The sequence below is a fragment of the Equus caballus genome, chromosome 2 (assembly GCF_041296265.1).
Source record: "Equus caballus isolate H_3958 breed thoroughbred chromosome 2, TB-T2T, whole genome shotgun sequence".
NCBI classification, from domain to species: Eukaryota; Metazoa; Chordata; class Mammalia; order Perissodactyla; family Equidae; genus Equus; species Equus caballus.
In genome coordinates, this window is record NC_091685.1 from 114505319 (window position 1) to 114532466 (window position 27148).

Sequence of the window (27148 nt, forward strand, 5' to 3'; positions counted from 1 at the left end):
GTGCATGAATGTTCACAGCAGCATTATTCATCATCCAAAAGTGGGGAGCAACTTAAATGCCCATCAACTGATGAATGGCTAAATAAAATGTGCTATATGCCTACAATGGAATATCATTTGACAATGAAAAGGAGAAGTACTGATACGTAGTACAACAGGGATGAATCTTGAAAATACTATGCTAAGGGAAAGGATGGTCACAAAGGGCCACATACTACATGATTCCATTTATATGAAATGTCCAGAATAGGAACACCTATGCAGACAGAAGGTAGATCAGTGCTCGCCTGGGGCTGTAGGTTGGGAGGGTAGGGTGGGGGCAAAGAGGAGTGAATACTGAAGGGTAGGGTTTTTGGGGAGGGATGAAAATGTTCTAAAATTGATTGTGGTGATGGCTGTAGAACTCTGTGAATATACTAAAAACCATTGGATGGTACACTTTAAATGGGTGAATTGTCAATTATCTCAAAAAAGCTGTTATTAAAAAAAAAAGAAAAAAAGTAATTCTAGAAACGCCCTGGTGTTGGGCCTGGTGACCACTTGAACTCTACTGTCACTGTTGTTGGTTGCACTCAACTTAGTCTACCATGTATCTCTCACCCCAACCCCACTTAGCTTGGCCTTATTTACTGTGCTTCCAAGTATTTAACATCATTTAGGTCCCGGCCATTTCAATTTTTTAAAATATACAGCTTCTTCAAACTGTAGCTTTGGAATCAGAAACCTCCAAACTGAAGTTACATAATGCTTAGAGCATCAGAGCTCTGACTTTCCAAAGAACCCTGAGTACTGTCAGGAATTGCCATCTCTTTCTATATAGTCTTTTACAGAATTGACTCTGCTTTCTTTTCTTTTTAAAGTTAGAACAGAAAGACCTGAAAGAACACTGAACCCCAGCACATGGACATTCCCCATGACCTCACATTTCGATGAGGATATGGTTACTGGAGGGAACAAGTTAATTACCTGTGGAACATCAGAGGCTGAGCTGAGGCAGCAGCAAGGCAGGTCTGACCAAGGAAGACTGGGAATCTAGGCTGACCTTGAGTCTGGCGCAGGCCAGTGACCCAACCACAGGAATAAGGTCACTTATTAACTTAAGTTAGTCACTGAAGGGGTGTACACTTGGGGCCATGAAAAGGGAAGCAGGACTGAAACCAAAAGTCCACTTTATAAGAAAAAGAGACTTGTGATTAGTAACTCCAATCTCTCTTGGAACTGTGTGGTCAATTAATATTTTAGTTATGTGAAAGCTTGAAATATAAGGCCATCACAGGAGGAAAAGGCAGAATCAGCTAACAGAGAATGGCAAATCAAGGATCAAAGAGGAAAAAACTATGAGGTGAAAGAGCTTTGGAGCTAGGATCAGAATCTCTAAAACTAGTAAGTCATTCTCATTTTCTAAACCTCAGTTTTACTAATCTGTAAAATGACTGGATTGAATTCAGTGCTCACTGAATATTGAGTTGAATATCCATATCTCTGAAATCTCTTCCAGCTTTGCACATTTAGGAATTCAAAACTTAGAACTGAAACCACAAGTGGTCCTGGAGCCCCTGAGGAAGGCGTGGAAGGAATTTACAAGTTCAAATCTAGTTGTTTCGCAGGACAACAAGCCAACCAGGTCATCACATGGTGTTCCTATTTCCAAGTGACTCTCCTCTCTCCTACACTGTGACATAGCTGTGATACAACTTTTTTTTTGCTCCTCTTGCAAGCTGTACTGCTTCAACACTGGCCAAAATTTCCTAAACTCCATCAAACATTTTCATCATATTGAGAACAGAAGAAACCAATTTAAACCGTTGTGGATTTTTAAACCTGACCAGTACTGAAGCTGCACAGATGCAGGGCGTCACACCTTAAAATCTTATAAAGGGAGAGTGAGGAGAGGCACCACTCGTCTTCACCACGCTCAAACAACTTAAAACGCCTGCAACACTCAAGCAGCGTTTCAGCAGGAGCCTCATCGACACGTAAGTTTTAACCTAGATATTTCATCAGTAAAGGAATTTGTCAAGTAGCTTTTATTTTCTTGTAGCCCCGAAGAAAGTATATTTTGGAAACAAAACGCTGATTTGGCTTTACTTTTGTAAGTTTGAGCAAAGCGGTAGCTATACCAAACTACGGCTCGTTGAAGGCCTTTCTATTTAGCAGTGGGAGTGTGAGAAACCAGGCAGATGGTGCTGATTTTTAAGGCTAGATAGAGAAGTCAAGTTCCAGGTCTCACGTAGGTTGCTGTCTTTCTCAGTTCCTTCTCACAGTACTGTGAGCTAAGTGCTGGATGCTTAGACATTTAGTTAGTGATCCCTGTTTTGGGGTGGGATCCAGCCATCCTATTTCACAGACAACGAATATGTGGACACTCGTTGGAGGAGCCATCCCAGCGTCCATGCAGACACCTCTTCCCACATACTTTTCGGTTGAAACAGCTTTTCCTCCCTGTGTTACACGTTGCCAGGCTGCCGGGGGCGTTCCTTCCTCTGAGCGCGGGGCACGAGCACGTCATCAGATTGTCCATGCACACGCGCCAGATTTGCCTTTAAACTGTGACTCCTCGAGGTCCGGAATGGTGCACCTTCCTGTTCCGGCAGTGCAGTACCTAGAATGTCGTAGTTACTCAAGTAATATGTGATGAATGGATAGGTGAACCTGCAACCTGTTGCATGAAAGAATGAATGAACTCTCAGTACGCACTCCCTCCTTCCTACGGGCTCCACAGTGACAATGTGGCTGCGATTTAGCAACTGCGTTACAATCTTTGACCCGCTGGAGGGGAAAAAACAAACAAACAAAATAAAAAACCACGCAGGAAAGGGCGTAAAGAGAAAGATGGGAGGGTGAGCGGCAGCGCGCCGGCCCCGCCCCGGGCCCGCCCCCGCAGCCGCCGTCTGTGCGCGTGCGCCGGCGGGTGCGCGGCCGGCGGTCGGAGCCGGCGCCGGGGGCGCGCGGCAGGGAGAGGGTTTGACGTGGCAGTTCCCAGCCCGGCTGCAACTCGGGGCGCGAGAGCAGCCTGTGGGGACGCCGGGCCGGGCGAGGCGCGGGAGCGGCGGCCGCAGCGGGAGCCGGGTCACTGGGGGCAACCGGCGCCAGGAGCAGAGCGCAGGCTCTCGGAAGCCCGGCGGCGTGCGGAGCCGAGCAGGTAATGCCCGCCCAGCCTGGCTGCGCTCGGGCGGGACGGCCCCCTCCCCAGGCGCCGCTGGAGCGGGTGCGGTGCCCGGCCTGCGATGGGGGTGGCGAGGGGCTGGATGCTCACCTGTGGCAGGGGCAACGGAGGAGACCTCATCCTTTGCTGCTTTAGCCCTTTCGTGCAGTTTAATAATGGGGGGCGGATTGGGGGGTGGGCGTGGGCATTTTTTACCCGCCCCATCTTTGTGTCTTGGGATGCTGGAACTGCCTGAATAGGGTCCTCAGTAGCCACAGTATTCCCCCGCCACTGCCAGCGGTTTTCTCGTTTCCGTATCAACTTAATTTCCTCTTTTTTTGGAGGAAGGGAATGTTAGAAATATCCATAGTAAAAATGGCAACTGTATCTTCAGGCTCCGGGACATCCTGACTGCGAACCTGATTTGTCCACATCTGCCCTTCGTCCGGGTTGCGAGGTGCACCTGGCCTAGAGTTGTCGAGCGACAGTGGGCTGGGGGTGGTTCTGGGATTGGAGCTCCCCAGATTTTGATCCTAGGCCTGCTCGTGCCAAGTGGCTTCTTGCCATGTCGCCGCTCGCAGCTGACTCAGGTTTCTGTAACTTGGTGCTCTGTGTGAGGAAGTTTGACGTGGCAGGCTGGGTTGCATGAGGAAGCAAATTCCTCCCAGGACCGGTTAAGAAAGACCCGGCTGCTTCCTGCTCTTCGGAGTGAACATCCCTGCCTTCCCTCTCTGTCACTCAGCAACAGGCTGCTACGTAGGTGTGTTCCTGCTGACTTCCTAAATGCGCTTGTTTAGATGAGCTTGACCAAAGCTCGGGCTGCCACGTCTCTCTCTGCGAAGTGGGAGGAGGGAAAAGCGTTGTCAGGAACAAGGTGGACCGGCAGGCCTCTGCCACTCTCTCCTCTCGTTAGTACTCCCCTTCCACGGAGAAGAAAGTGATTTTATAACATTTTTCCTTGGTTGCTTTAATTTTGGAAACGTATAGTTTAATGTGAAAATGAAACCAAATGGAGAATGCTGCTTCCTGAGTCTATCTATTTCACATCTCAGCGGGTATCATTGATCTTTTACCTTAAAAGATAGCACCATAAAATAAGAAAAGGAAGGATATTCCTACGCTGGGTGAAGAAACTGAGGAGAAACTGTAGAATCCGTGTTTTATATCCAGAAAGGCTTTTAGAGGCTTCATTTTGTTAGGGGAAACTGAGGCCCAGAGAGGACTGAAGACAGCTTGTTCCATGCCACACAGCTAAGTATTGGCAGATTTGGAGTGAAATCCTGCTTCTCTTCTGAGGATTCAGAGCTTTTTCTGTTATAAAAATTTTTTGAGAATAGTCTGTTCTGTGAAATGTTTGTTATTTTGTGAAACCTGGAAAAAAAATGGAAAGATTAAAACAAATTGATGTTTAGCTTCTGAGTAGATTCAAGATGCATCTGTTGTCTTTGTGAGTGTGTGTGTGTCTAAACACCTGAAATCGCACTTCTTTTCTAGTTCCTTAAATATATGTGCCTATGTTCTTAGAGGTGTGATATTTAAATCAGACAGAAAGTCTGTCATCTTTGAGAAACACAACTCTCAATGCCACCTGGCTTGGTCAATTTATCACTCATAAAATAAGTCCATTATCAACTTCTTTATCTTCTGTTGTATTTGTTGGACTACTGATTTTTCTTTGTCCTAACTGCCTGATTATAATGATTAATTAGGATAGCACTAAAATGACACAAGTCATAAGACATTTGATTGCAGACTCCTGCCAGTTCTGCTAGTCAGTCAATTGAATGACACGTGCCTATCGCCAGTGGCATGCTCTGTGCTGAAATGGGGCCGTGGAAACCAAAGGCACAGAAATAGTAGATACACTTATAAGAGACAATCTGTGAAACATTTCCATCTTCCAAGGAAAAAATGATTGGCAATTGTTACTCAGATTTCATGCCTGAGAATTTGCCCAGGACTATGTGGAAGTGAGTTACTGAGTTCCATAGAGCTATAGTTAAGAGCCTTTTGAGGGATAATGATTTGATATATTGTATAATATGACGATGTCTCATGTACCTGATAATTGTACCTTTCCTCAAACCGTCGTAAACATTTATTAACAGTGTTTATATTTTTAATAGCATTAAGTGACTCAAACCTTTTGTTGACATTTTTTTTCTTCTGTTGCAGAACCATCCCTTTGTAGAACCATCCCTTGGAATGATATTTTCATAATGAGTCAACAGGGTTATGTGGCCACACCCCCCTATTCTCAATCCCAGCCTGGAATAGGCCTCTCTCCACCGAATTATGGACACTATGGAGACCCATCTCATGCAGCTCCTCCACCAGGTAAAGTGCGTTATTTTGACTTTATGTGATTATTGACTTCTAAGGCTTAGAGACATAAGATGTTCTGAAAAAGCAGCTTGGGAGTGTTGAGTGGTCATTATATGATCCAATGGCTTGAGATTATAGGATCATTTAGAAAAGGCTCCCAAAGAAGAAGCCTTCATCATTGGTTTGATTACTGCATGGATTACAACGAATTTGGTTTTTAAATATAGATTAAAACAAAGAGGTTTCCTGAGTGTTTTATTTTTACTGTTAGACTTGCTCTTGCTATTAATCAGTGGTGTAAGGTTATTGTAAACATCCAATAAAAAAATTTATATATATATAAATATATATACTATATATACTAAGTATATATTATACAGTAAATATATATATGTTATGTACTAAATATATACTAAATATGTATATACACATAGATACACACACACACTAAAGTGGTTTTTGCAATCATAAAATCAATTTTGATATTGAAAAAATATTAGATTTGCACACTAAAGTTTATTCAACGATAATAATGACAAAAAAAACTTGGCCTTGCCTTAAAATCGTTATTGAACGATATTGGTTGCTTTCAAATAAGGTACCCAGCAAGGAATCTTGGCTTTTAGGGCAGAGGTGGGAATAAAAGGAGAATGGAGTGGGACAAGTATAGCTCTGGTGGTACTTGACACCAGGAGGCCACCTCCCTTTATCAAGGGGCTGCTCTAAGAGACCAAGTTTCAGGGTCAGAGGTGAGGCTAATACTAGCTTGTTTCAGATGTGATGATCCCAAATTCCCTGAAAGTATTCGTGTAAGACAGTTCTTGGGGCTTCTGAGAGGATGCTGAGGAATTCAGCTCCAGCGTGGGCTGTGTATATGAGTGAGTATCTCTTGGGGCTCCCTAGGGCTCATTCAGACATGGGGGATCCAGGCTGTGGTGGATGTACGTATGGAGCACAGAGACAGCACAGGTGAGGAAAGCACTGTGTGGGAGGCTTAATGGGAGCAGCCACACACAGTTTGCTGCAGAAGATGCTCTGAGACTGTGAATTTCCTGTGGAAAGCCACCCTTATGATTTAGTCTGCCCCTAATTTTTAAAAACCTCCTTTTTCCCAGGACCCATCCTCCCTGTAACATTTGCATCTTGCCTTTCTGGATTCTATAGGAACCATTAACTCATCTTTCTCCAGTTTATCTCTATCTCGTGGTCCATTCACTCTCAGCATTTATATACAATAATAATTATAAATTATTCTTTTTTGAGTGCTTACCATATGTTAAAAACTGGTCCTAAAAGCTTTACGTGTGTTATCTTGTTTAATCCTTATATAGTGGTATGCATCAGATTGTTAGCCCTGATTTTATCGCTAAGAACACTGAAGGTCTGGTATACTATGACTTACCCAGTCATATACTATGACTGCATCACGAGCTAATGGCTTAGACAGGATTCATACCCAGAAGTCCCAAGAAAACAAACAAACAAGTTCCAATAAAGACCTGAGTGTAACTCTCAGTGTTATTGCCCGTTCCTTCCTCTCTTCACAGTCATCTTCTCAAACAAGCACTTACTTCACTCCTGGCTCTCCATCCTTGCCCCTCTTGTCCCTCCATTGTTCAGTACAGTCTCCACTCCAAGCTTGGGCCCCATCACCCTCTCCCTTCTCCCACCAGGGTCATCGGTGGCCTCCTTTTACCGAAAGCAGTAGACACTGTCCTGTCCTCTTTGAATTTCACATTGTTTACCACTCTTGTTTGTAAAAACTCTCTTCTCCTTTGATTTCAATGACACTATCCTTTTGCTATTTTTCTTGGTGGCTTTCTGGAGATCTTTTTCTAAGGAGCTCCCCTTCTTCTATGAGACCCTTAAGCATTGCTGTTTCTCTTTCTTTGTTCTATCCTTATTCTTCTCCTCTCACTCCATAGATTTTTCCCTAAGCTGTGTCATTCCCATATGAAGTGCTAGTCTCAGATCTATTGCTGCAGCCCAGATGTCTGTCCTAACTCCAGACCCATATTTTCCGTTGCTCACCTGTTTACATAGGTACGTCAAACTTATCTTGTCCAAGACAATTCAGTATTTTTTCTGGTATTCCATATCTCACTCATTCATTTAGGCAAATTGGAAACTTTCATTATGTAAAAAATCTCTCCCTTTTACCTTCTTCAATCCAGTTGGTCTCCCTAATTCGTTTGGATAATCATAAACCTCTTTCCTACCCGCTTCCTCCTTTCTGTCCCCCTGTCACTCTTATAGTTCAAACCATCCATCTCTCTTGGATTACTAAAATGGTCTCTTAACCATTATCCCTCTCTCCAGCACTGCCTTGCTACAAACAATCCAGTCCTGTGCTGGAGGGATTTTTATAGCATGCAAATCTAATTTTGACTTTCTTTTGCTTAAAACCTTTTATGGTTTCCCATTGCCCCTGATTGTGTTTGAAGCTCCTTAGGCCTTCATTAGTTTGCCTATTTTCTTTTTCTCAGCTCATGTGCCGCATTCCCGCAATGTTACTCCAGTGATGCTGAGCTATTAGTTATTTGGGGGCTAGTTTGTGCTTGTGCCCTGATTCGTCCTCCATGCCACCAGAAAGCCTCCGTGCCTCCATGTTGTCCTCCCAGCAGGGTTTGTCCTCAGGCTCGTCCTTCAGACTCAGTTCGAGTGTTGTGCTTGCAGGCATTTCTGACCACGATTCTTCCTCAAGCTTATTTATAAATGTTCTTCTCCTTTTGTGTTCTTATAACACCTGCGCAGGCCTCTCTACCATTTAGTACACTGTGTTATAATAGATGTCCCTGGAGCAGAGGAGGCCCTCATGAGATGTTTATTCAACAAACCAGTGAATGACAAGCCGTGGCATTCATCAGCGAAACACTCTGGTGTTTACCAAATATTTTTAAAAAACTGTCTTTGTTAGATTAAATCCTTCATGCTTTAAATTAAACCTGTTTCTCCTTATTTCCTTCTGAGATGGATACCAGGCTGTCAGCCTCTGTGTAACTCTACCTTTCTGTAAATTATGGTGTTTTGTTTAATTATTTAAGGCTGTCACTAAATTACCTTAGCCTTTATTTCTCAGTGCTGAGTAGCCTTAGATGTCTTCATCTTCAATCATCATGTGCCTTCTTTTCTAGTCTTCTGGTGGCATCTTGTTGGTTTTCTGACAGACAGGTAGCCTCGTTGTGGTTCCTTGAAGGATGTCTTCTACCACAGATCTGGCCAGTGCTAACTCTTGCTTGTATTTCTCACATACCGTATGTCCCTTTGTGCCTCTTACTTGTGTTTTTGTAATCCTAGTGCTATATAGTAACAGATTTATTGAGTGAGCAGAATACTAGTAGAGATATCACAATGAATAAAATAAACTTAATCTTGATCCTGAGAGTACTTACTTATCTAGTGGGATGTACATTAAGTAAATGGACAATTACAATTCAGGGGAGCACTGTCATCAAGGGAGTGGAGGGTGGTATGGAAGCACCCGGTGGGGACACCTAACCAAGACTTGTGGGTGAAGGGAATCTTTCTGGAGGGAATGAGTTGAAAGATGCGCCAGAGTCAGCCAGGGATGGAGGCACCTTGCTGGGGAATGTGGTGGGGAGATGTGACTTCCGAGGACCTGCAAAAGGTTGAGCATGGCTGGGGTGTAGAGTGCCAGCAGTGAGAGGTGTGCCTGGAGTGGAAAGTGGGGCCATCTTGTGACTTTATTTAGACTTTATTTTAAGGGCAGTAGGGTGCCATTGAAGCGTTTTCACCTGGGAAGGGTCGTGGTCCCATACATATTTTAGGAGTTACACTCCACTTTAGAAAGTGCGGAGGAGGAATCAGAGCTGGGCACACTGCTCTCTGGAGCAGGGTTTCTCATCCTCAGCATTGCTGACATTTGGGGCCAGCTAATTCTTTGCTGTGGGAGGCTGTGCTGTGCATTATAGGACATTTAGCAGCATCTTTGGCCTCTACCCATTAGACACCACTACTCCCTCTCCCACTGCCACCTCTGCCCCCAAGCTGTGGCGACCCAAAGTCCTAGACATTGCCAAATGTCCATTCAGGGGCAAGATCACCCCTGGTTGAGGACCACTGGTCTGGAAGCTGAGAGGCAAGAACTATTGATGTCCGGAGACTGGGGTAAGTGCGATGGGTGGGGAGGCTCGTAGTAAACAGCGAGCTTATATAGGCACACCACCACCACTGCAGTGCCTCGGGAATGATAGCCGTTATGATTCTGCCCGTAAACAGGGAGCTTATCTTTGTCTATTTTAGGTTAATATTTTTTTCACAAATGGTTTTTAATTTTGGTTTTAGTTTGTCAGATCCAGGGCCAAATTCACAGTATGCTTTTTTTGTGATGTTGTTTTGGTCAGGGTTCTTTTGCTAATAACGGAAACCACTCTAGTGGAAAGGGATTTGTTAAAGGGTATCCGGAAGCTAAGATATTATTAGAGAGCTAGAGAACCAGGCTTGGGACTATGCCATCTATAGAAACGCATGTATCATGCAGGACTATTCCATCAGCATCGACTGCCTTTCTACTCCAGGACCACCATCTCTGCCCCCTGGCCAGAGTCTCTCCTAGGTTGCTTTGCTGAATTTAGATCACGTGGCAACCCAGTTTGTAAGGGAGTCTAGAAATGGAGATCCTGTCTTTCCAGCTCAGGACCATACGGAAAGGCAAGCCAGAAAGGAATTGGAACTGGTATTGGGTAAGCTAGTCTGTGGTATCTACCACTATGTTAAAAACCAGTTTGTGATTTTAGATATTTTTCTTGTGGTATAAGCATAGTTAGTTCTTTCTCATGGTATAGTTTTCCTTTCCTGTTAAAATTCTCATACTACTGTATAAAGAACCTGATTTCTCTTTACCTCTGATCAGTTTTGAAAATGCTAGTAATGTGGCCAGGGGAAGACTATGACTTTGCAGATAGCAATGATACTGGCATCGTCCCTTTGCCCTGAGGCTAGAGTCCAAATGACACAGGACTTTATGGTCTGACCCCGACCAACCTGGACACCCTCAGCTCCAGCCATCTTCCCCTACGATCTCTCTATGCCGAGTCTTTTGCCAGTCTGTGGTCACGCCATGCTCTCTCACATCTGCCCAAGCTTTGCTCTCTGGCTGGAATCTTCTATCCTGTCTCTATACTAAGAAAACGCCTGCTTGTCCTTCATGTCAGCTCCAGCTGTCCTTCCTCTTTGAACTCTTCCTGACTCCCCTAGGAAGAACTAGGCAGTCCCTCTGCCTCTCATGATGCTCCTCACATGGCACCCCAACTGCTTGTTTACGTGTCTGTCTCTGCCATGAGAGCTCTTAGGCGCATGAATGTAGGCTGAACGAGAATGAGTTCAAATCATTACCATAGAGCCGATTTCCAAAAATAAAAGAAAAGAGCATTTCAGTAAGATTGGTGTAAAACAGTTCTGCTTGAGCATATGAGAACTGTTTTTAGTTTTTGTTTTTGTTTTACAAACAGAAGTTTATTAACGTGCGTTGTGCATACCCATGCGAATAACCAAACATGAGTAACTCTGAGAACTATTTTTTGATTCTCTAAACATATGAGAGTTGTTGACTAAATTGTTTACCTACTTGTTTAAGAAATGAGAATATCTTTGGTATCTTGTAATGCATGTAGTTACTATTTTAGCACTAGTATTATGAATTTTCTACTTTGTTCAAAATAATGTTTTAAATTAATGTTCAATTAATTTAATTTGAACAGATTAATGTTCAAATTAAAATAATGTTTAAATGAATGTTCAAATAATGTTTTAAAAAATGCAAGTGTGCATGTGATTATGGTGTATATATCTTGTTAGAATATAAATCCTTGAAAAAAGGAGGGCAGGGGATATGGCCAGGAGAGGAAACTAAGATTTGTTGAGTAGTTACCTTTATATATCAGGCATTGTTCTGGATGCTGTCGTACCTATTGCTTCATGTAATTCTCAGAACAATCCTTGGAGACAGGGGATGTTATTGCCATGACACAGTGTTAAAAGTCCAGGTTTCAAAAGATCAAACTATCCTGTCAGGGTCACAGCTCTTAAATGGTAGGGAAGGAATTCAAACCGAAGTCTGTGTCACTGCAAGTCTCATGTTTTTCTAACTTTGCTGGGTTTGGGGTTTAGAACTTTATAGAAAAATGTAGTGTTATGAGAATAATATTTCTTGTTTTTGTTCTTGGTATCTGAACACTTGCTAAATAAAACTGTGACTGTAAAGTTCATATAAAAATTTTCTTAAGTTTAAGGAATCCTGTTTTAAGAGAAGAAAACTTTCATAAAAGTTTCAATATTATTATTCATGAAAACTGCCACTTCACTGGTTATATTTCATTCTAGATTACCCAAGCATTTGAAAGCATGCTCTCGAATATATTATGATGACACTATAAGAAACTCGTCACGGGCCACTGCCAGGTCTTCCACGCAATTCTCTTGTTGTCTGAGGGAATAAACTTTCTAGAGAAAGTAAAAGAACAAAAGAGATGTTGAGTGTGAAATCCGTGATGAGGTCAGACGGAGCAGTGCACAGAAGGCAGCTAGGAGTCCACTGATGACGGTGCCCGGGAGGAGGGTTGGGTCAAAAGTCAATTGAATGGGCTGGAGCAAAAATAAGTAGGATGCGAATGGAGAGAGCAAATAGAAGAAATGTACTTTTTCTTCTTTTTATTTTAAAAGCCTGGAAGGGTTGTCATGGGGGATCTACACTAAGCCTTTCCTTTTGCAGTGAAGGGAAACAGCTCCTCAAAGATAAACTTCTTGCCCAGCACCACTGAGCTGCTAGTAAGTGGCCGGGTGGGACCTGGAACTACTCCAGTGATTTTTCTAGCTCAATGATCTTTCTCCTGTACCACCATTTCTCTAGAAGAAAAGAGAAAAATGTCTGAGAACAATCCGAAGGAGAAATCTTTAAAGATCTCTGAGAACTGCTTGTCAGTGAGCACACAGTCACTGCCAGGAGCATCTAGTAATCGCCTGTGATCCTGTATTTTGTATGAGTGAGTGTGATGACTTGAGTGGTCCCTCAGTTGTTTATCACCCCACTACTGGGGATCCTGGAGAAATTATTACCTCTGAGGGCTGTGCTCTGGATTTGCTGGAGAAACAGATGCTGCTCTCCATTTGCCTGCCTCATGCTATAACTGAAATAAAGGCATTTTTAGAAGTCTTTTTTTTTTTCATCATACTTAGAGTTAGGACACTTTATGATGCCTCATACTGGTTTTTTTCTAGATTTATTTTCTGATATCCAACTGGCATTTTTCATCATGTATTCTGGCATTCTTTGTGTGATGGTGTGTTCCATCAAGGTGCCTCCACCAATGCAAAGGCGACTTCTTCTGTGTTAGTTTCTGTTTCATGTTAAAATGCTTCCTTTCTTTTGTGCTCTCCTATCATATGATGGTCAAATAACTATGCCAGAGCCTGGCATTGATAGGCCTGTGATCGTTAAAACAAGTTTCAAAGGGAACTGGCCCTGGGGCCCCCCTGGTGGTGTAGTGGTTAAGTTTGCGTGCTCCACTTTGGTGGCCCGGGGTTCACTGGTTTGGATCCTGGACGTGGACCTACACACTGCTTATCAAGCCATGATGTGGCGGCATCCCACATAGAAGAACCTGAAGAACTTACAACTAGGATATACAACCATGTGCTGGGACTTTGGGGAGGAAAAAAAAAAGGAGAACTCGTCCTCACCCATTTTTCCCTGCCTCCCACTCCTAGACTACATTTTCACCTGATGTCTCTGCATCCGCTCTTGCACGTTCATACTCTTCTAAATTCTCGGCTTTCCGTTGCAGGTATGATGAAGCCAGCAGGGCCTTTGGGGGCTGCCGCTCCTGGGGGCATGATGCCTCAGGGTCCTCCACCTCCTGGACCTCATCAGTTTGGCCAGAATGGAGCTCATGCCCAAGGTCATCCTCCCCAAAGGTGAGCTGGGTAGCTTCCAACCTTCATTTGTAGATTCTACTAAAAATGTCTCACGTGTCTCTGCCAAACTTGCGTGTTTACTGATTGACAGTTTGACCTCGTGATACCGCTCACATCCTTGGAAGGATCTACTAGAAAACTGCCCCAGGAAACAAAGGATTTAGAAAAGTTAGGAGTGAGAAAAAAAACCAATACCAGATGTTAAAAAATAACATAAAAAATTACTCTTATCAATGCTACACATTTTAGTTTTGGGTTATATTCATCTTATTTTAGAATTTTGTATTAATTTCTAATTCCTTCCATTGTCTATGGCCTGTGATCCTCAGTAAAATTTTAAATCACCTGTTCTCTTGAATCCTTCAGAGAACTGAAGTCAGAAGTGGCTCAATGCCAGTAGGTGCTTAATAAAAATATTTTAAAAATGATATGAGGTTGTGGCCAGTGGTAAACTGTAGATTTGATGTGGAAGGCACACAGATGCCAGTGAGAGACTCTTAAGAGGCAAGATGATAGTTAAAAAAGACACAGGAAATAGATCTTTGGTTTGTGTTTATAAGAAATTAAGGAAGGGAAAAGTTGGAGCCCTGCAAGCCACTCGGCACTGTCCCCTGGGAAGAAGCCAGCATCATACCTTCCCTGCTGGAGATCCCATTGTTGCTTGTCCTGGGAGGTGTTGCTGAGAATCCCAGTGCCAGGCTGTAGACGGTGTTTACTTGGGAGGTTCTCCAAGGAGTGCCCAGAGGCTTTGTTCCCCAGCTTCCTTTCCCTGGTTGGTTGTTAGGCTGCAGGGTTGTAGTTGGGGGAGGAGTAACTTCCCAGTGTGAATCTGGACCCCTCTAATGGTAAAGCCATTTAGTTGCTTTTTCAAGGAGCCTATAGTCCCTAAGAGTGGGAAAACTCCCTCTGGAACTTTTTAAATCAGCCAGTTGATTCTCTCACAGGGCATCTGTGAGGTCGATGTATCCTGGCTCTTGTTTGTTGTGATAACATTTGCCATTGAAATGGTAGCTGTGAAATGCAGAGTGAAGGCTAATGTAGGCAACAGAGGATGAATCTAAGTAATTTGGTCAATGTGTGACTGTGGTTTGAGCAAGGAGCCAGAAGTCAAAGGCCTGCTTGGGGACCTGACCCCCTGCCCCAAATCTCACAGGTGTGGTGGTGGGGCTCAAGGGGAGAGCAGACAGACTGAGAACCAAGAAGCCTCTTCTGGTTCCAGCAATTAACCAGCTGTGTGATGCTGGTGACGTTCCTGGGCCTCTGGGCCTCATTTCCCTCACCTGTAAAATGAGCAAATGGAATTCTCAGTCCAGAGTAGAGGGAAGAAGATCTGGAAAAGTTCATTGTTGTGAACTGCCAAGCATCTCAGATTTTTATTCAGAAGAAATGCAAAGATTGAACAGCTGCTTTGAAGTTGAGAAAAGCTTTGGTCACTGGTATTAGCCTAGATTGGATTGATCTTTTTGGTTCTTTCCATTTGTTTCACTCGAGTTAGGCTGCTTAGGAGTAAACAGATCACAGACTTTGCCATCAGACAGACCCTGGCTGTGTGGTTGTGAGCTCAGCACAGCGTCTGAAGAAGAGCGCAGACTGTGGAGTCAGGACAGCTTTGCTACTCTTGGCTCAGGCAGTCGCTAGCTGAACAAGTCACCTCCATGTGTCTTGGTTTCCTCCTCACGAGTGTAACAATAATAATGTGGTTATGAGGATGTTGATGATCAAGACGTGCACAGAACCTTGCACAGTGCACAGCACCCGTGAAGGGCTCAGTCCGTGTTACCTGTTATCAATGCCGTTTCCACTGGATATAGAAAGTCTGATGTCTGTAGCTTGTCCTACCTACCAGCTCCTCATGGCAGCTCAATTTAGGAATCTGCTTTTAGTGTGATTTCCAGGGAAACACTGACAGATTTTTCCCCCTCTCCTCCACTATTCACTTGAGTCAACTTGAACCATGAATTGAAGGTTGGAAATGGGGTTAAAAAACGGAAAAGTCAGGGAAAAGTCTAGTATTCAGATTACTGTGCTGCCTTGCCCTCCTGGCACGTACTTCTGTGTATATAGTTCAATGCAAGGGCAAAGGGCACCGTGATTAGACAGGTGAAATCATACCCGTCTGATGCCAGGGTTGTCAGAGAGCACAGATGGCCCACACGCCCTTTCTTTGATGATTATGGCACTTCACTGGAGTTGTCTGTGCTTAGGAGACTCATCAAAGAAGTCTCTTAATTTTTACTGGATCTAAACTGTTGAATGAAAACAAGATATGATTTGGAGTCATTATATTGACTTAAATTTAAAATGTATAATTTTTATTTTTAAAATGTTATTATTTCAAAGGTAATATTTCATAAAATTTAAAATTCAGGGGCCAGCCTGGTGGCGCAGTGGTTAAGTTCACACGTTCTGCTTCGGCGGCCTGGGGTTCACTGGTTCGGATCCCAGGTGCAGACATGGCACCACTTGGCAAGCCATGCTGTGGCAGGCGTCCCACATATAAAGTAGAGGAAGATGGGCACGGATGTTAGCTCAGGGCCAGGCTTCCTCAGCAAAAAGAGGAGGATTGGCAGCAGATGTTAGCTCAGGGCTAATCTTCCTCAAAAAAAAAAAAAAATTTAAAAATCAATCCTAGTCATGTGTCCTTTTGATCTTGGCTGAGGCAAGATCAAACTTTGTTAAACTTTACTTAAACTTTTATTTAAACTTACATTTAGTTTAATATATTTATATTAAGTTTACGTTAAACTCATAAATGGTATGAAAGTTATCTTCAGAGGGTTACTGGCTGGGTAACTACTAAATAAAATGTACAACTTAAAAATCCATTTTTTAATTATAAGAGGAAAAGTCATTTAGTCAATTGTAAGCAACCTATTTTGACTGAGAAATGATGAATTGGGGGCTAATAGTAGACTCATCTTCCTGAAATCAGGCTGATGGGTGTGATCTCCTGGGTAAGAAATTGGTTGTAATGGAAAAGGAGGGAGCAAGAAAAATAAGAGAAGTAGTTGTTTTCTCTAACTTTTTGTTTGTGGAAAGCAGTGATATGGTTTGGCACAGCTTTTGTTTTCTCTTTGGACTTTGTATTTAAAAATCCAGATTTTGTTTCAATCAACTCTTGAATATTTTGGCACCTTATCTGCACATTCTAACAAACTTCAGCATGCAGCCCACTTCTTGAGCAGTTTGTGGCAAACTTGAAACGAGAAGTGTTTGAGGTTGAGCAGGCCACAGACAACTGAGTCAGCTCTGCAGAGGGTTAGGATTAAACTGAGGCTCAATTTTCATGTTTTATTAGTCCTCTGGTAGTAATTCTTTATTGACTGTTCTTTTTGATGGTGAATCTGCCCTTTTCTGACATTCAGTGAAGCAGTAAATTAAAATATACAATTGAGTGCTTCTCGGCCCAGAAACAGGTTAAATGAGGTAATCAACATAAGAAATATTTGTCTATATGATTCCTAATTTTAACCACGTTATATTTATAGCAGAGAAAGGGATCGGTCCATTCCTTTGGCTCATTTTTACTGTTTGAAAGCTGAGAGCTGTGGAGGTTCGGTGGCTTGCCCGTGGTCACACACCTGGTCTCCAGGCCAGGAGGTCCTAGGACCTGGATTCTTACCTAAGCTCCGACACTCACAGGCTGTATGACCTTGGATAAACTAATTTAGTAAAGTCATGAAATTGAAAAATATTAAACCCCTTTGTATGTTTAAAATGTTCTGTTAATCTGTTTTCCCTTATGGGTATGAGAGTTTGTGTTAGCCCTTTAATACCATTTTATTTTTAAGTTGATAAAATTGCTTTTAAAATTCAAGTCTGATTGACAACATTTAAGTTGGTCAGAAAAAAGAAAAATTTATTTGTGACTTTCTGAAGCCTAACCCCAGGACATATATTAAGCAATGAATGAGAAGTAGGCATTTATGAGTCAAAGAGTAATGGCTAATGATTGTACATTCTCTCATTATATATTTTAAATCTTTAACCTTTTGTGAAGTTAAAAAAATGATACTTGAGGCTACTTGTATTTGAAACATATTTCATCCTATTTATACTATGTAATAAATAATTCATACAATTTTATATTTTAAAAATAGTATTAACATTTGTGAAATATCTATGAACATCTTTTTGGGAATTTTTAACTCAAACAATTGAATAACACGCCTCCCCCCATTTAACCAGTCATTTCCAGTTCCTGCTCATCAGATCCAAACCCTGTAACCGTGTTTCACGCTGCACCACAAATATATTCTTACAGAGCATGTACAGTCTGCCTGTGTGGAATTATTCCATATATCTACCCCCCATGACTGAGTTTTTTAAAAAGACAAAAAGTATCATTTCTTGAAAAAAAGAAATATCTTTTTATGAAACAATGGGTTTACAAAGCATATATTTAACACAATTCTTGAAATCATTTCTAAGTGAGCACAATCTATTTTAAATGTGTCAAGTAAGCCTAGAGTTATATTTTGCCCCACCTTTTTCACCCCTAAGTGTCATTAATAGATTAGAGATATAAAGAAACCTTTTACCGTGGAAGTTAACTTGTTTTGTTGTTTTGGTGTGGAAGATTGGCCCTGAGCGAACATCTGCTGCCAATCTTCCTCTTTTTTTTATTCTCCCCAAAGTCTCAGTACATAGTTTTTTGTTTTGTTTTGTTTTTTGTTTTTTTTTTTTGAGGAAGATTAGCCCTGAGCTAAGATCTGCTGCCAATCCTCCTCTTTTTGCTGAGGAAGACTGGCCCTGAGCTCACATCCATGCCCATCTTCCTCTACTTTATATGTGGGATGCCTACCACAGCATGACTTGCCAAGCGGTGCCATGTCCGCACCCGGAATCCAAACCAACGAACCCTGGGATGCTGAAACAGAATGTCCGAACTTAACCGCTGTGCCACGGGGCCAGCCCCAGCCAGTACATAGCTGTATATCTTAGTTGTAGTCATTCTAGTTCTTCTATGTGGAAGCCACCTCAGCATGGCTTGATGAATGGTGTGTAGGTCTGCGCCCAGGGTCTGAACTGCTGAGCCCCAGGCTGCCGAAGCAGAGTGCACAGACTGAACCACTACACCACTGGGCCAGCCCCAAAAGTTAACTTTTATAATTTTCTGTCTTTATTCAGTTTTTCTCCCCCAAAATTATTTAAATCAAAGGATGCTCAGTCTAACTGCATTGGTCTTTTTTCCATTTTTGACAGGAGAAAAAATTGACAGCTTTGCTTAGCAATATTTTTTGAGTTAAAACACTATCCATTCTAACTTTATAACCCTTTAAAACCAAGTTTCTGCCATAGGATAGCTTATACACTTACATAGAAAAAGCGTTTTGGTCATTCATCCGTTTAACTCAAAGTTTAGGATATCATCATTCTGAAATATGCTTAATACCATACAGAGTAATGGTTTGAAGATAAATTTTAAGTTTTGTTTATAGTAACTATTCAACTTAAGATCTATAGAGAAAAATGACAAGAGAATATTAGTGTGATGTTTTGGAAAGTGTACTCAATTAAGACCTGGGGAAAGGCTGGTTCCAGTTTTGTCACAAATGAGTTGTGGGACTTTAGGAGGCCCCTGGCCTCTCAGGCTCTGCTCCTGACCTCTCTGTGGCAGTGAAGGATGGAAGACAAGAGTGTGGGCCACTGGGAAAATCATTTCCAGTTTACAGAGAAATTGAAATCAGGGTGTCCGGCTGGGAAAATTTAATTTTTATGTAAAATTTAAAATTGATAAGAAGTCATAATGTGACTCTTAAGGGAAAACTTTACCCTCATTTGGCAGATTAACCATAATAGGAATGCTCATCAGATGGTGGTCACTGCTTCATGGAAAACAAGGAAAAATAAACATACAATAAGTTCAAAATACGTCAAAGGTAAAACATGACGAAATTATTAGATTGAAGAAAATGAGCAATTTCAAAACTTTTTACTTGGTTGCTCCTTTTCAAGTACTATTTCGTAGGCAGTGTCCTGCTCACTGAAGTTATAGTGCAAGTGAAATTTTGTTTTCAAAGGCTGGGTAGGCTATAAGGAGAATAGTCATAAAGCTACAACCACCAACCATTTGAATTTTCTTGGTTTCTGTTCTATTGATCATTAACTCTGTGGTGGGCTCAGCTTCTCAAATTGATTTCCAAAGCTGGCTCTGTGTTTACACTAGGAATTTTTTTTTTCTCTAAGTATCTTGACATGTTCAGCCTGTGAGCATAGATAGGGATGATGCTACATGGTTCATTTAGAGCTCACATCCACATTAATTAAAGACTTAGCATATGATAGCAGTCATTTGCCTGGTGCCCACTAGATGGACTTATTTAATCTTACGAGTGGCTGACATTTGTTGTATGTTATTTGCATATCAAACTCTATGATATTATTTAACCAGCTTTTTCTCTCTTAGATTTCCAGGTCCTCCACCTGCCCACAGTGCGGCACCCTCCTACGCACCGTATTCACCCTCTACACAATCGTCTTACCCAAGTCCTGTGTCCACTTCATCCGTCACCCAGCTGGGCAGTCAGCTCAATGCTATGCACGTCAACAGCTATGGTAACAGTCTCATTATTAGTGTTCATTGACTGCCTTGTGTCATGAATATTCTTAATGAGAAAGGTTTTCTTCATTTTCAAAATACACGTAACTCTGGCACACGACATTGAAATAGTTTTTTGGACATTTTTATATAAATCATCTGTATTATGTATGGCTGTAATTAATTGTTTTTCCTGATCATGCTGCCATTTACTTCAGGTTAATTGAAGGACTCTCAGAATACCTTACAGTCAATACTAGAACAGTAAAAAACAAAAAAATGCTGACTTCACAAATAAACATTAGAACAGTTAAATTATTTTAAGAAATATGAGGGTAGTTTTAACCTTGTGTTGTTTATGATGGGGCCCTAAAATAAAAATATGATACTCATTGTTTCACAGCGCAGTGTAATTCTGTCTTTAGATCATGGGAAGAATGGAAGCTCAGATGTCCTGAGGCAGAAAGAATAACAGGAGGGGAAAAGAGTTACGGTGCTGAGATTGACATCAATAGAAAGGCTGTGTGATACAGAAGCCATAGGAACCTCCACCGAAGGAACAGTGTAGTCAGCCATTTGTCTTGATGAACAATGTTTCCATTACTGAAAGTTAGTTTTTTAGAAGTATCAGTGAAAAATCCCCAGAATATTCTCTGTCTTTTACTGATTTCAAAATGGATATGTCTCCAAGCAGCCACGTAATTTCATGTAATGAGTAAGGAAAAAATAATCTGGTTTTACAACTATTTCCATGATGATTGGAAAGCATGTTAGAGGTCCATCCCTTCTCCCTGGTTATTTGTACCTAGTTCCAAAATCCTTGTACATTTATGGACCGTATCTGCAAATAATTTATTGAATGTGTAAGTTATCTGAATGATGCTTGTTATGCAATAAAATATTCTTCTATATGATTTTCCATTGTTCCAGTTACAATTCCTTAATTAATAGCATGTAATCATGTAAAGTTAATACAACTGAGTTAAAATTTATCCTACTAATTTTCTCCCTATAATTGTAAATATTGCTTTTACTCTTTTTAAATTGTCCAGTTAAAATGCCCCAAATAGCATTTGTGATCTCATGGCAAAAAAAGCAGTTTGTAAGGGTGCCTTCTTGCTCCTTCTTGCGTCGTATCCGGAAAGCGAGCGTCCCTGTTGTGTACTTTGTAGAAGTTGGAGAGTTGAGAAATGTGGTGTTTAGGTGGGCTGGTCTTCTTTCTCGCACAGGTCCAGGCATGGCTCCCCCCAGCCAGGGGCCCCCAGGCCCTCTGTCAGCACCATCGTTCCAGGGTCCTCCACGACCTCCACAGCCATCCGTTTTGCAGCCTGGATCTCAGGTTCTCCCACCACCGCCCACCGCACTCAACGGCCCTGGCGCCTCCCCCTTGCCTCCGTCAACGCACAGGCAGGACGGGCTCCCCGGGCCTGCTCCTCCGAATGCCCAGTACCAGCCCCCGCCTCTTCCAGGACAGAACCTGGGCGCTGGATATCCTCCACAGCAGGGTAAGGCGGGCAGGACTCAGAGGCAGGTGTGGGTTTCCTAGGAGTATACTTCACTGGAAATCAGCTTTGTTCCTATATTACTAGGCATCTGTCACTTACTTTTAAGGAAGGATAGTTTTTGAATAGTGTGGCAAGTGCAAAGAAAAGGGGAATCATAGATGTTCACACCTAATACCTTGCCTTATTTAAAGAGATCAGAAATGTAGCGTGCTTGACTGAACAGCATGATGATATCAGTGAGTCCTACATCTGGGGTTGGAGGTTATGGTCATTTCTTTTTAAATTTTTTCCACGCAGCCAACTATGGCCCCCAGATGGCAGGCGCACAGCTTTCCTACCCAGGGGGCTTCCCCGGAGGTCCTGCACAGATGGCCGGTCCACCCCAGCCCCAGAAGAAGCTGGATCCTGACTCTATCCCCAGTCCAGTAAGTGCTCTTCTCACTCTCTCAGTCTCCCTCATAAAGGACCATTCTTCATTCATTGTTCTCAGAAACTCTTCAGTGTGTAAGCATCTCTCCTGTCCTTTATTGTTGAAGCACAACACCCGTCACATAGAGAAGGCTTCCTTCTGTCTGTGTCTTGTGGTGGCAGGGAGGATGGGTTAGGGCCTGCTGGGGTCTCCATGAGAGAAACAGCCTATGTCTATTTTTTTTGGTATCATATAAACTTGGTAGTATCTATTGATGATTATATTGGCAGTATTTATTGATGTTTAAATGAGTAGTTCGTAGGAAGAGTATGTAAACATGCTATTTTAAATAACTAAAGGACCTTTTTCAATAAGGGTAAGAGGCCCATAGAGAGTGAAAGTACAAAGCATTTTACATTTTGCATATTAAAAAAGCAAAAAATTGTTTTATATAAAATTAGAGCTATAACTTAATTCATCTCCACCCAAGGAACTTTCTTTGGAGGATTACTCTTTAGTAACTGTATCCATCAGCTTTTATTAGCTTATTCTGCATAACAGTCCCCAGCTTTACTCACGGCCACAAAGATTTATTTATCTCTTAGGTTACATGTAGGCTGCAGCAGTTGCAATTTGGCTTTAAGTACAGCTCTACGTGCCCTTGTCATTCCAGAGTCCTGGGTGAAGGGGCACTCCATAATGGGGTCATGTTATTCTCATGAGAAAGGGGAAAAAAGAAGAGAACTGACCGAAAGGTGCAATAGCTGGTAAAGTTTCCACTCAGCTATGGTGCATGTCACAGCCACTCATGTGCCCTTGGCCAAAACAAGTCCTATGACAAAGCCTGATGTCAATGGGACAGGGATGTATAGTCCTCCTTCAGGAGAAACTTCAGGTCTTGTGGCAATGAGCAGGATGTTGAGTACTTTTGGAATAATCATGAAATTGACACAGTTAACTTTGGTCTTTGAAGTCGTTCTATCAACATGAGTAGAAAAAGTTAGATAGACTGAGGAGCACAAAGAGCGGCTGCATTAGCTAACCCTTGCTGTGTAACAAACCACCACCAAACTTAGTAACTTACAACCGCTATTTATTAGGGCTCCTGTGTTAGTAGGTTCCCTGGGCGGTTCTCCTAATCTAGGCCAGGCTCAACCGATATGGGCCAGGCTTGCTGATGCGTCTGCCATCAGCTGGAGTTTTAGCTGGAGGCTGAGTGGTCTAGGATGGTGTATGAGTTCGCTGTGGCTGCTGTAACAAATTACCACAAACTGGGTGACTTAAAACAACGAAGCTGATTCTCTTACAGGTCTAGAGGCTGGAAGTCTGAAATCAGTGAGTTGGCAGGGCTGTGCTCCCTCTAGAGGCTCTGTGGGAGAATCCATTCCTTTCTCTTCTAGCTTCTGGGGGCTCCAAGCATTCCTTGGCTTGTGGCCACATCATTCCCATCTCTGCCTCTGTCATCACATTGCCTCTTCCTCTTCTCTGTGTCTTCTCTGGACATCCGTCTCAAAACTCCCTCTGCCTCACTTTTATAAAGTTACTGGTGATTCCATCTAGGCCCCACCCAGATAATTCAAGATAAGCACCTTCTCTCAAGATCCTTAATTTAATCAATTCTTTTGCTGTATGAGGTGAGAGTCACAGGTTTCCAAGATTAGGACATGGATATATTTTCAGGGGTTGGGGGACCACAGTTGAGCCCACTACAGATAGTGTTGTTCATGTGTCTGGTATTTGGGACCCATCTGTTAGTTGGAGATGATTGAGCTATGTCACCAAGCAGGCTAGCCTGGGTTTGTTCACTTGGCAATGGAAGATATCCAAAAGGGACAGTAGGAATATGCAAGGCCTGTTGAGGTCTTGTTTTGGAACTGGCACATTGCCACTTCCATGACATTTTCATAGCCAAAGCAAGTCACAAGACCACCCCAGAGTCAAGGGGTAGAAAAATATATTCTGCCTCTCGATGGGAGGAGCTGCAAAGTGCTTAGAAGGGGCACAGATACAAGGAGGGGTGGAGGATTTTGGCTATTTTTGTAATTTACCACTTATTCTATATTTATTTGAATATAAACTTGAAGATTTGTGATAAAGTCTCATTCTATAACATGTTAGAAATTAAGTTTTAATAACTCTTAGTGCCTTGATTGATAATCATGTTACCAGCCGTTACTTTCATGGTTTAATATTATTTCATTGTTCTAGGTAAAGAAATATCGTATACAGTGATGTGTCATTTAGTGATGGGGATATGTTCTGAGAATGGGTCGTTAGGCGATTTCATCGTTGTGCAAACATCATAGAATGCACTTAACGCAAACCTAGATGGTATAGCCTACTACACACCTAGGCTGTATGGTACTAATCTCATATATGTGGTCTGTCGAGCAAAATGTCATTATGTGGCACATGATTGTATTGTGGCACATTGAGTTCATTTTTATTTCTTGTTTCTCGGCTTGTGTATAGCATCAGCAGACTCTCTGGGTCATTCTGCATCATTCTCTGAAGTTTTTAGCCCCAAGTTCACTGTTAATCTCTCCAGTACTATTTCTGTTACAATTATTGGCTATTTTACTCTCCATCCATAAAAGCTTTCATTCCCTGCCTCTCAATTCTTGATCTTTGCTTCCAATGTGCTTTTCATTTACCCCACCTTAGTTGTCCATAGTCCTACCATAGATCCTGTCATTACCAATTATGGTACACCTTCAAAATCTTGGTTGAAAGCATCCTGTTCTCCAACCACTGCCTCCTGTCTCTTTAGCTCATTCCCTTTAGGACTCAAACTCCAACAATAATTCACCCACCAAGACTTACAACCTACCACTTTATCTCTGACTCACATTGCCTTCATCTTTTCAGTTCTCTTATGCAGCTTAGATTATGTGATCCATGATGATAAATGTCTCTTACATCCTCTACTCTCAAACTTCCTTGCCCCTCTCCCTCTACTGAATTCGTCTAGAAGAATCCCATTTGTTGTTAAACCGGCTGTACATTTATTCCATGCCTACACCTCAAATGCTGAATGTGACTTGAGAAAATGCACACCATGCTGACTAGTCTCATTTCCAGTTCATGACCACTAAACTAAGGTGAACTTGTAGTCATGTGATTCTAAAACCTGGCTGCTCGAAAGAATCACTGGTGGAGTTTTTAAAAGCTTGTACCCCAGATCCCGTCCTTATGGCCTCCTAAGAACGACTCTCCAGCAAATGTCCCCCTATATTAGTCAAAGTTCTCCAAGGAAACAGAACCAGTAGGATGTATATCTATATAGAAAGAGATATCTTAAGGAATTGGCTCACTCAGTTGTGGGGACTGGCAAGTCTGAAATCTGCAGGGCAGGCCAGCAGGCTAGAGACATGGAAAAGAGTTCATTTTGCAGCTCAAGTTCAAAGGCATCTGAACACCCTCTTCCTCCAGGGTCCCTCAGTCTTTTTCTCTTAAGGGCTTCAAATGATTGGATGAGGCCCACCCACATTGTGGAGGGTAATCTGCTTTACTCAAACTCGACTGATCAAGTGTTAATCACATTTTTAAAAATACCTTCCCAGCAACATCTAGACTATTATTCGACCAAAAACTAGGTGTTATTCCACCAAGGCTAGGTACCATGGCCTAGCCAAGTTGACACATAAAATTAACCACACATCCCCTGTCTCCTGCATCATCTATACTTATTTGAAGATAAACTTCAAGTTTTCTCTGCTAAATCATTCTCATCAGAATATAAACATCCTTCAGCACCTCTCATTGTTAATCAAAGAAGCCTCCCTTGGCCCTTCTTGAAATCTCTATCCAGTTTCCTCCCCATTTATTGGCTATCTTTTATAGCAAGAAATCACCGAAAGAGTTGCCTATACCAAGTGTCTTCAGCTCATCTCCTCCATTTCCCTCCTGAACCTATTTCAGTTTAGATCTTGTCACCACGACCCCACCAATACCATGCTTGTCCCGGTTTCCAGTGACCTCCGATTACCAAATCTAGTGGTCAATTCTCAGATCTCATGTGTCTCGACACAGCAGCAGCGATTTGACACATCTGTTCATTCCATCCTCCTTGAAACACTTTTTCGTCTGGTTTCTGAGACACCACCACTCATTTACATCTCTGCTTACCTCACTGGTGGCTCTTTCTTGTTTCCTTTGTTGGCTTTACCTCACCTCTCTGACTTCCTAGTGTTAAAAGTGTCCCAAAGCTTAATCTTTGGACCTGTCCCCCTCTCCATCCACATTTACTCTCTAGGTCAACAGTACTCAGAGTGTGCTCCCAGGAAGGCACCATCAACATCAGCTGGCAGCTTATTAGAAATTCTTGTTCTCAGGCTCCACCCCAGACCTATGAGTCAGAATCTCTAGGGTAGGGCCCTGGACTCTGTGTTTTAACGAGCTCTCTGGATGATTCTTAGGCTCACTAGGAAGTGTTGCTTTAAGTGATCCCATCCATTCTCATGGCTTTAAATGAGAATGCAGATGTTCCTCATCAAGACGTTTTCCCTGAAATCCAGATTCCAGCCCCATTCTTCCAGTCCCTCAGCCCAAACAACTTGGAGTCTTCCTTGCTTCTCTCTTTCTTGCACATCTCACGTTTGGTCCTTTAGCTCATTCTGTTGGTCCTGGTCCTGCTCTATGAGTTCGTCCTGATCCAAGCCTTTACTGTCTATCCACCCGGATTGTTGTAAGGGTCTCCTGACTGGTCTGCCTGCCCTTCCTGTCTGCACACAACAGCCAGGATGATCCACTGAAATTCTCAGTCAGATCATGTCATGGCTCAGAACAAAACCCTCCAGTAGTCCTGGAGTTAAAAACCAAAGTTCTTACAGTGGGCTGCAAGACCCTGCGTATCTGCCACCCCTGGCTCCCCCATGCCTCCTGCTGCGCACACACAAACTTCTCTGACCTGGTCTCTTACCCGTCTTCTCCATCACTTCAGCCACACTAGCCTCCTTGTTATTCCTCAAACATGCCAAGCATACTCCTGCCTCAGGGTCTTTGCACTTGATCTTTCTTCTGCCTAGAATCTCTTCCCCTGGCTGTATGCAGGGCATGGCTCATTTCTTCATTTCCTTCGTGTCTTCATTGCTCATCCCCAATCTCCTTGGCGGCCGTATCCATATCACTCCATACTCACAGCACTGATTACTCCCTGACATAGCATGTATCTGACTTGTACATTTGTTTATTTATTGCCTGTCTTCCGTACTACAGTGTCAGCTCCACGAGGCTGAGAACTTGGTTATGTTCACTTCTGTGTCTCCAGCTCCTAGAACAGGGCCTGGTAC

The 27148-nt window shown here is 42.5% G+C and overlaps 1 protein-coding gene across 4 annotated transcripts in view; it reads left to right on the forward strand.

The window, feature by feature from the left end:
• Positions 1 to 960: 960 nt before the first annotated feature.
• SEC24D (SEC24 homolog D, COPII coat complex component) overlaps positions 961 to 27148 on the forward strand; it is a 101741-nt gene continuing 75553 nt past the window's right edge. Inside the window, exons 1-7 of one of the 4 annotated variants that reach the window (XM_070259702.1) lie at positions 961 to 1383; positions 1499 to 1976; positions 5321 to 5482; positions 13273 to 13402; positions 19812 to 19960; positions 21173 to 21448; positions 21746 to 21873. In XM_070259702.1, coding sequence (XP_070115803.1) covers positions 5365 to 5482; positions 13273 to 13402; positions 19812 to 19960; positions 21173 to 21448; positions 21746 to 21873 — 801 coding nt within the window. In that variant the 5' untranslated portion in view covers positions 961 to 1383; positions 1499 to 1976; positions 5321 to 5364. Of the gene's footprint in view, positions 1384 to 1498; positions 1977 to 2898; positions 3143 to 3215; positions 3906 to 3940; positions 4201 to 5320; positions 5483 to 13272; positions 13403 to 19811; positions 19961 to 21172; positions 21449 to 21745; positions 21874 to 27148 lie in introns of those variants that run through there. The other 3 variants (XM_023636640.2, XM_001503251.6, XM_070259703.1) reach the window with 3 other exon arrangements.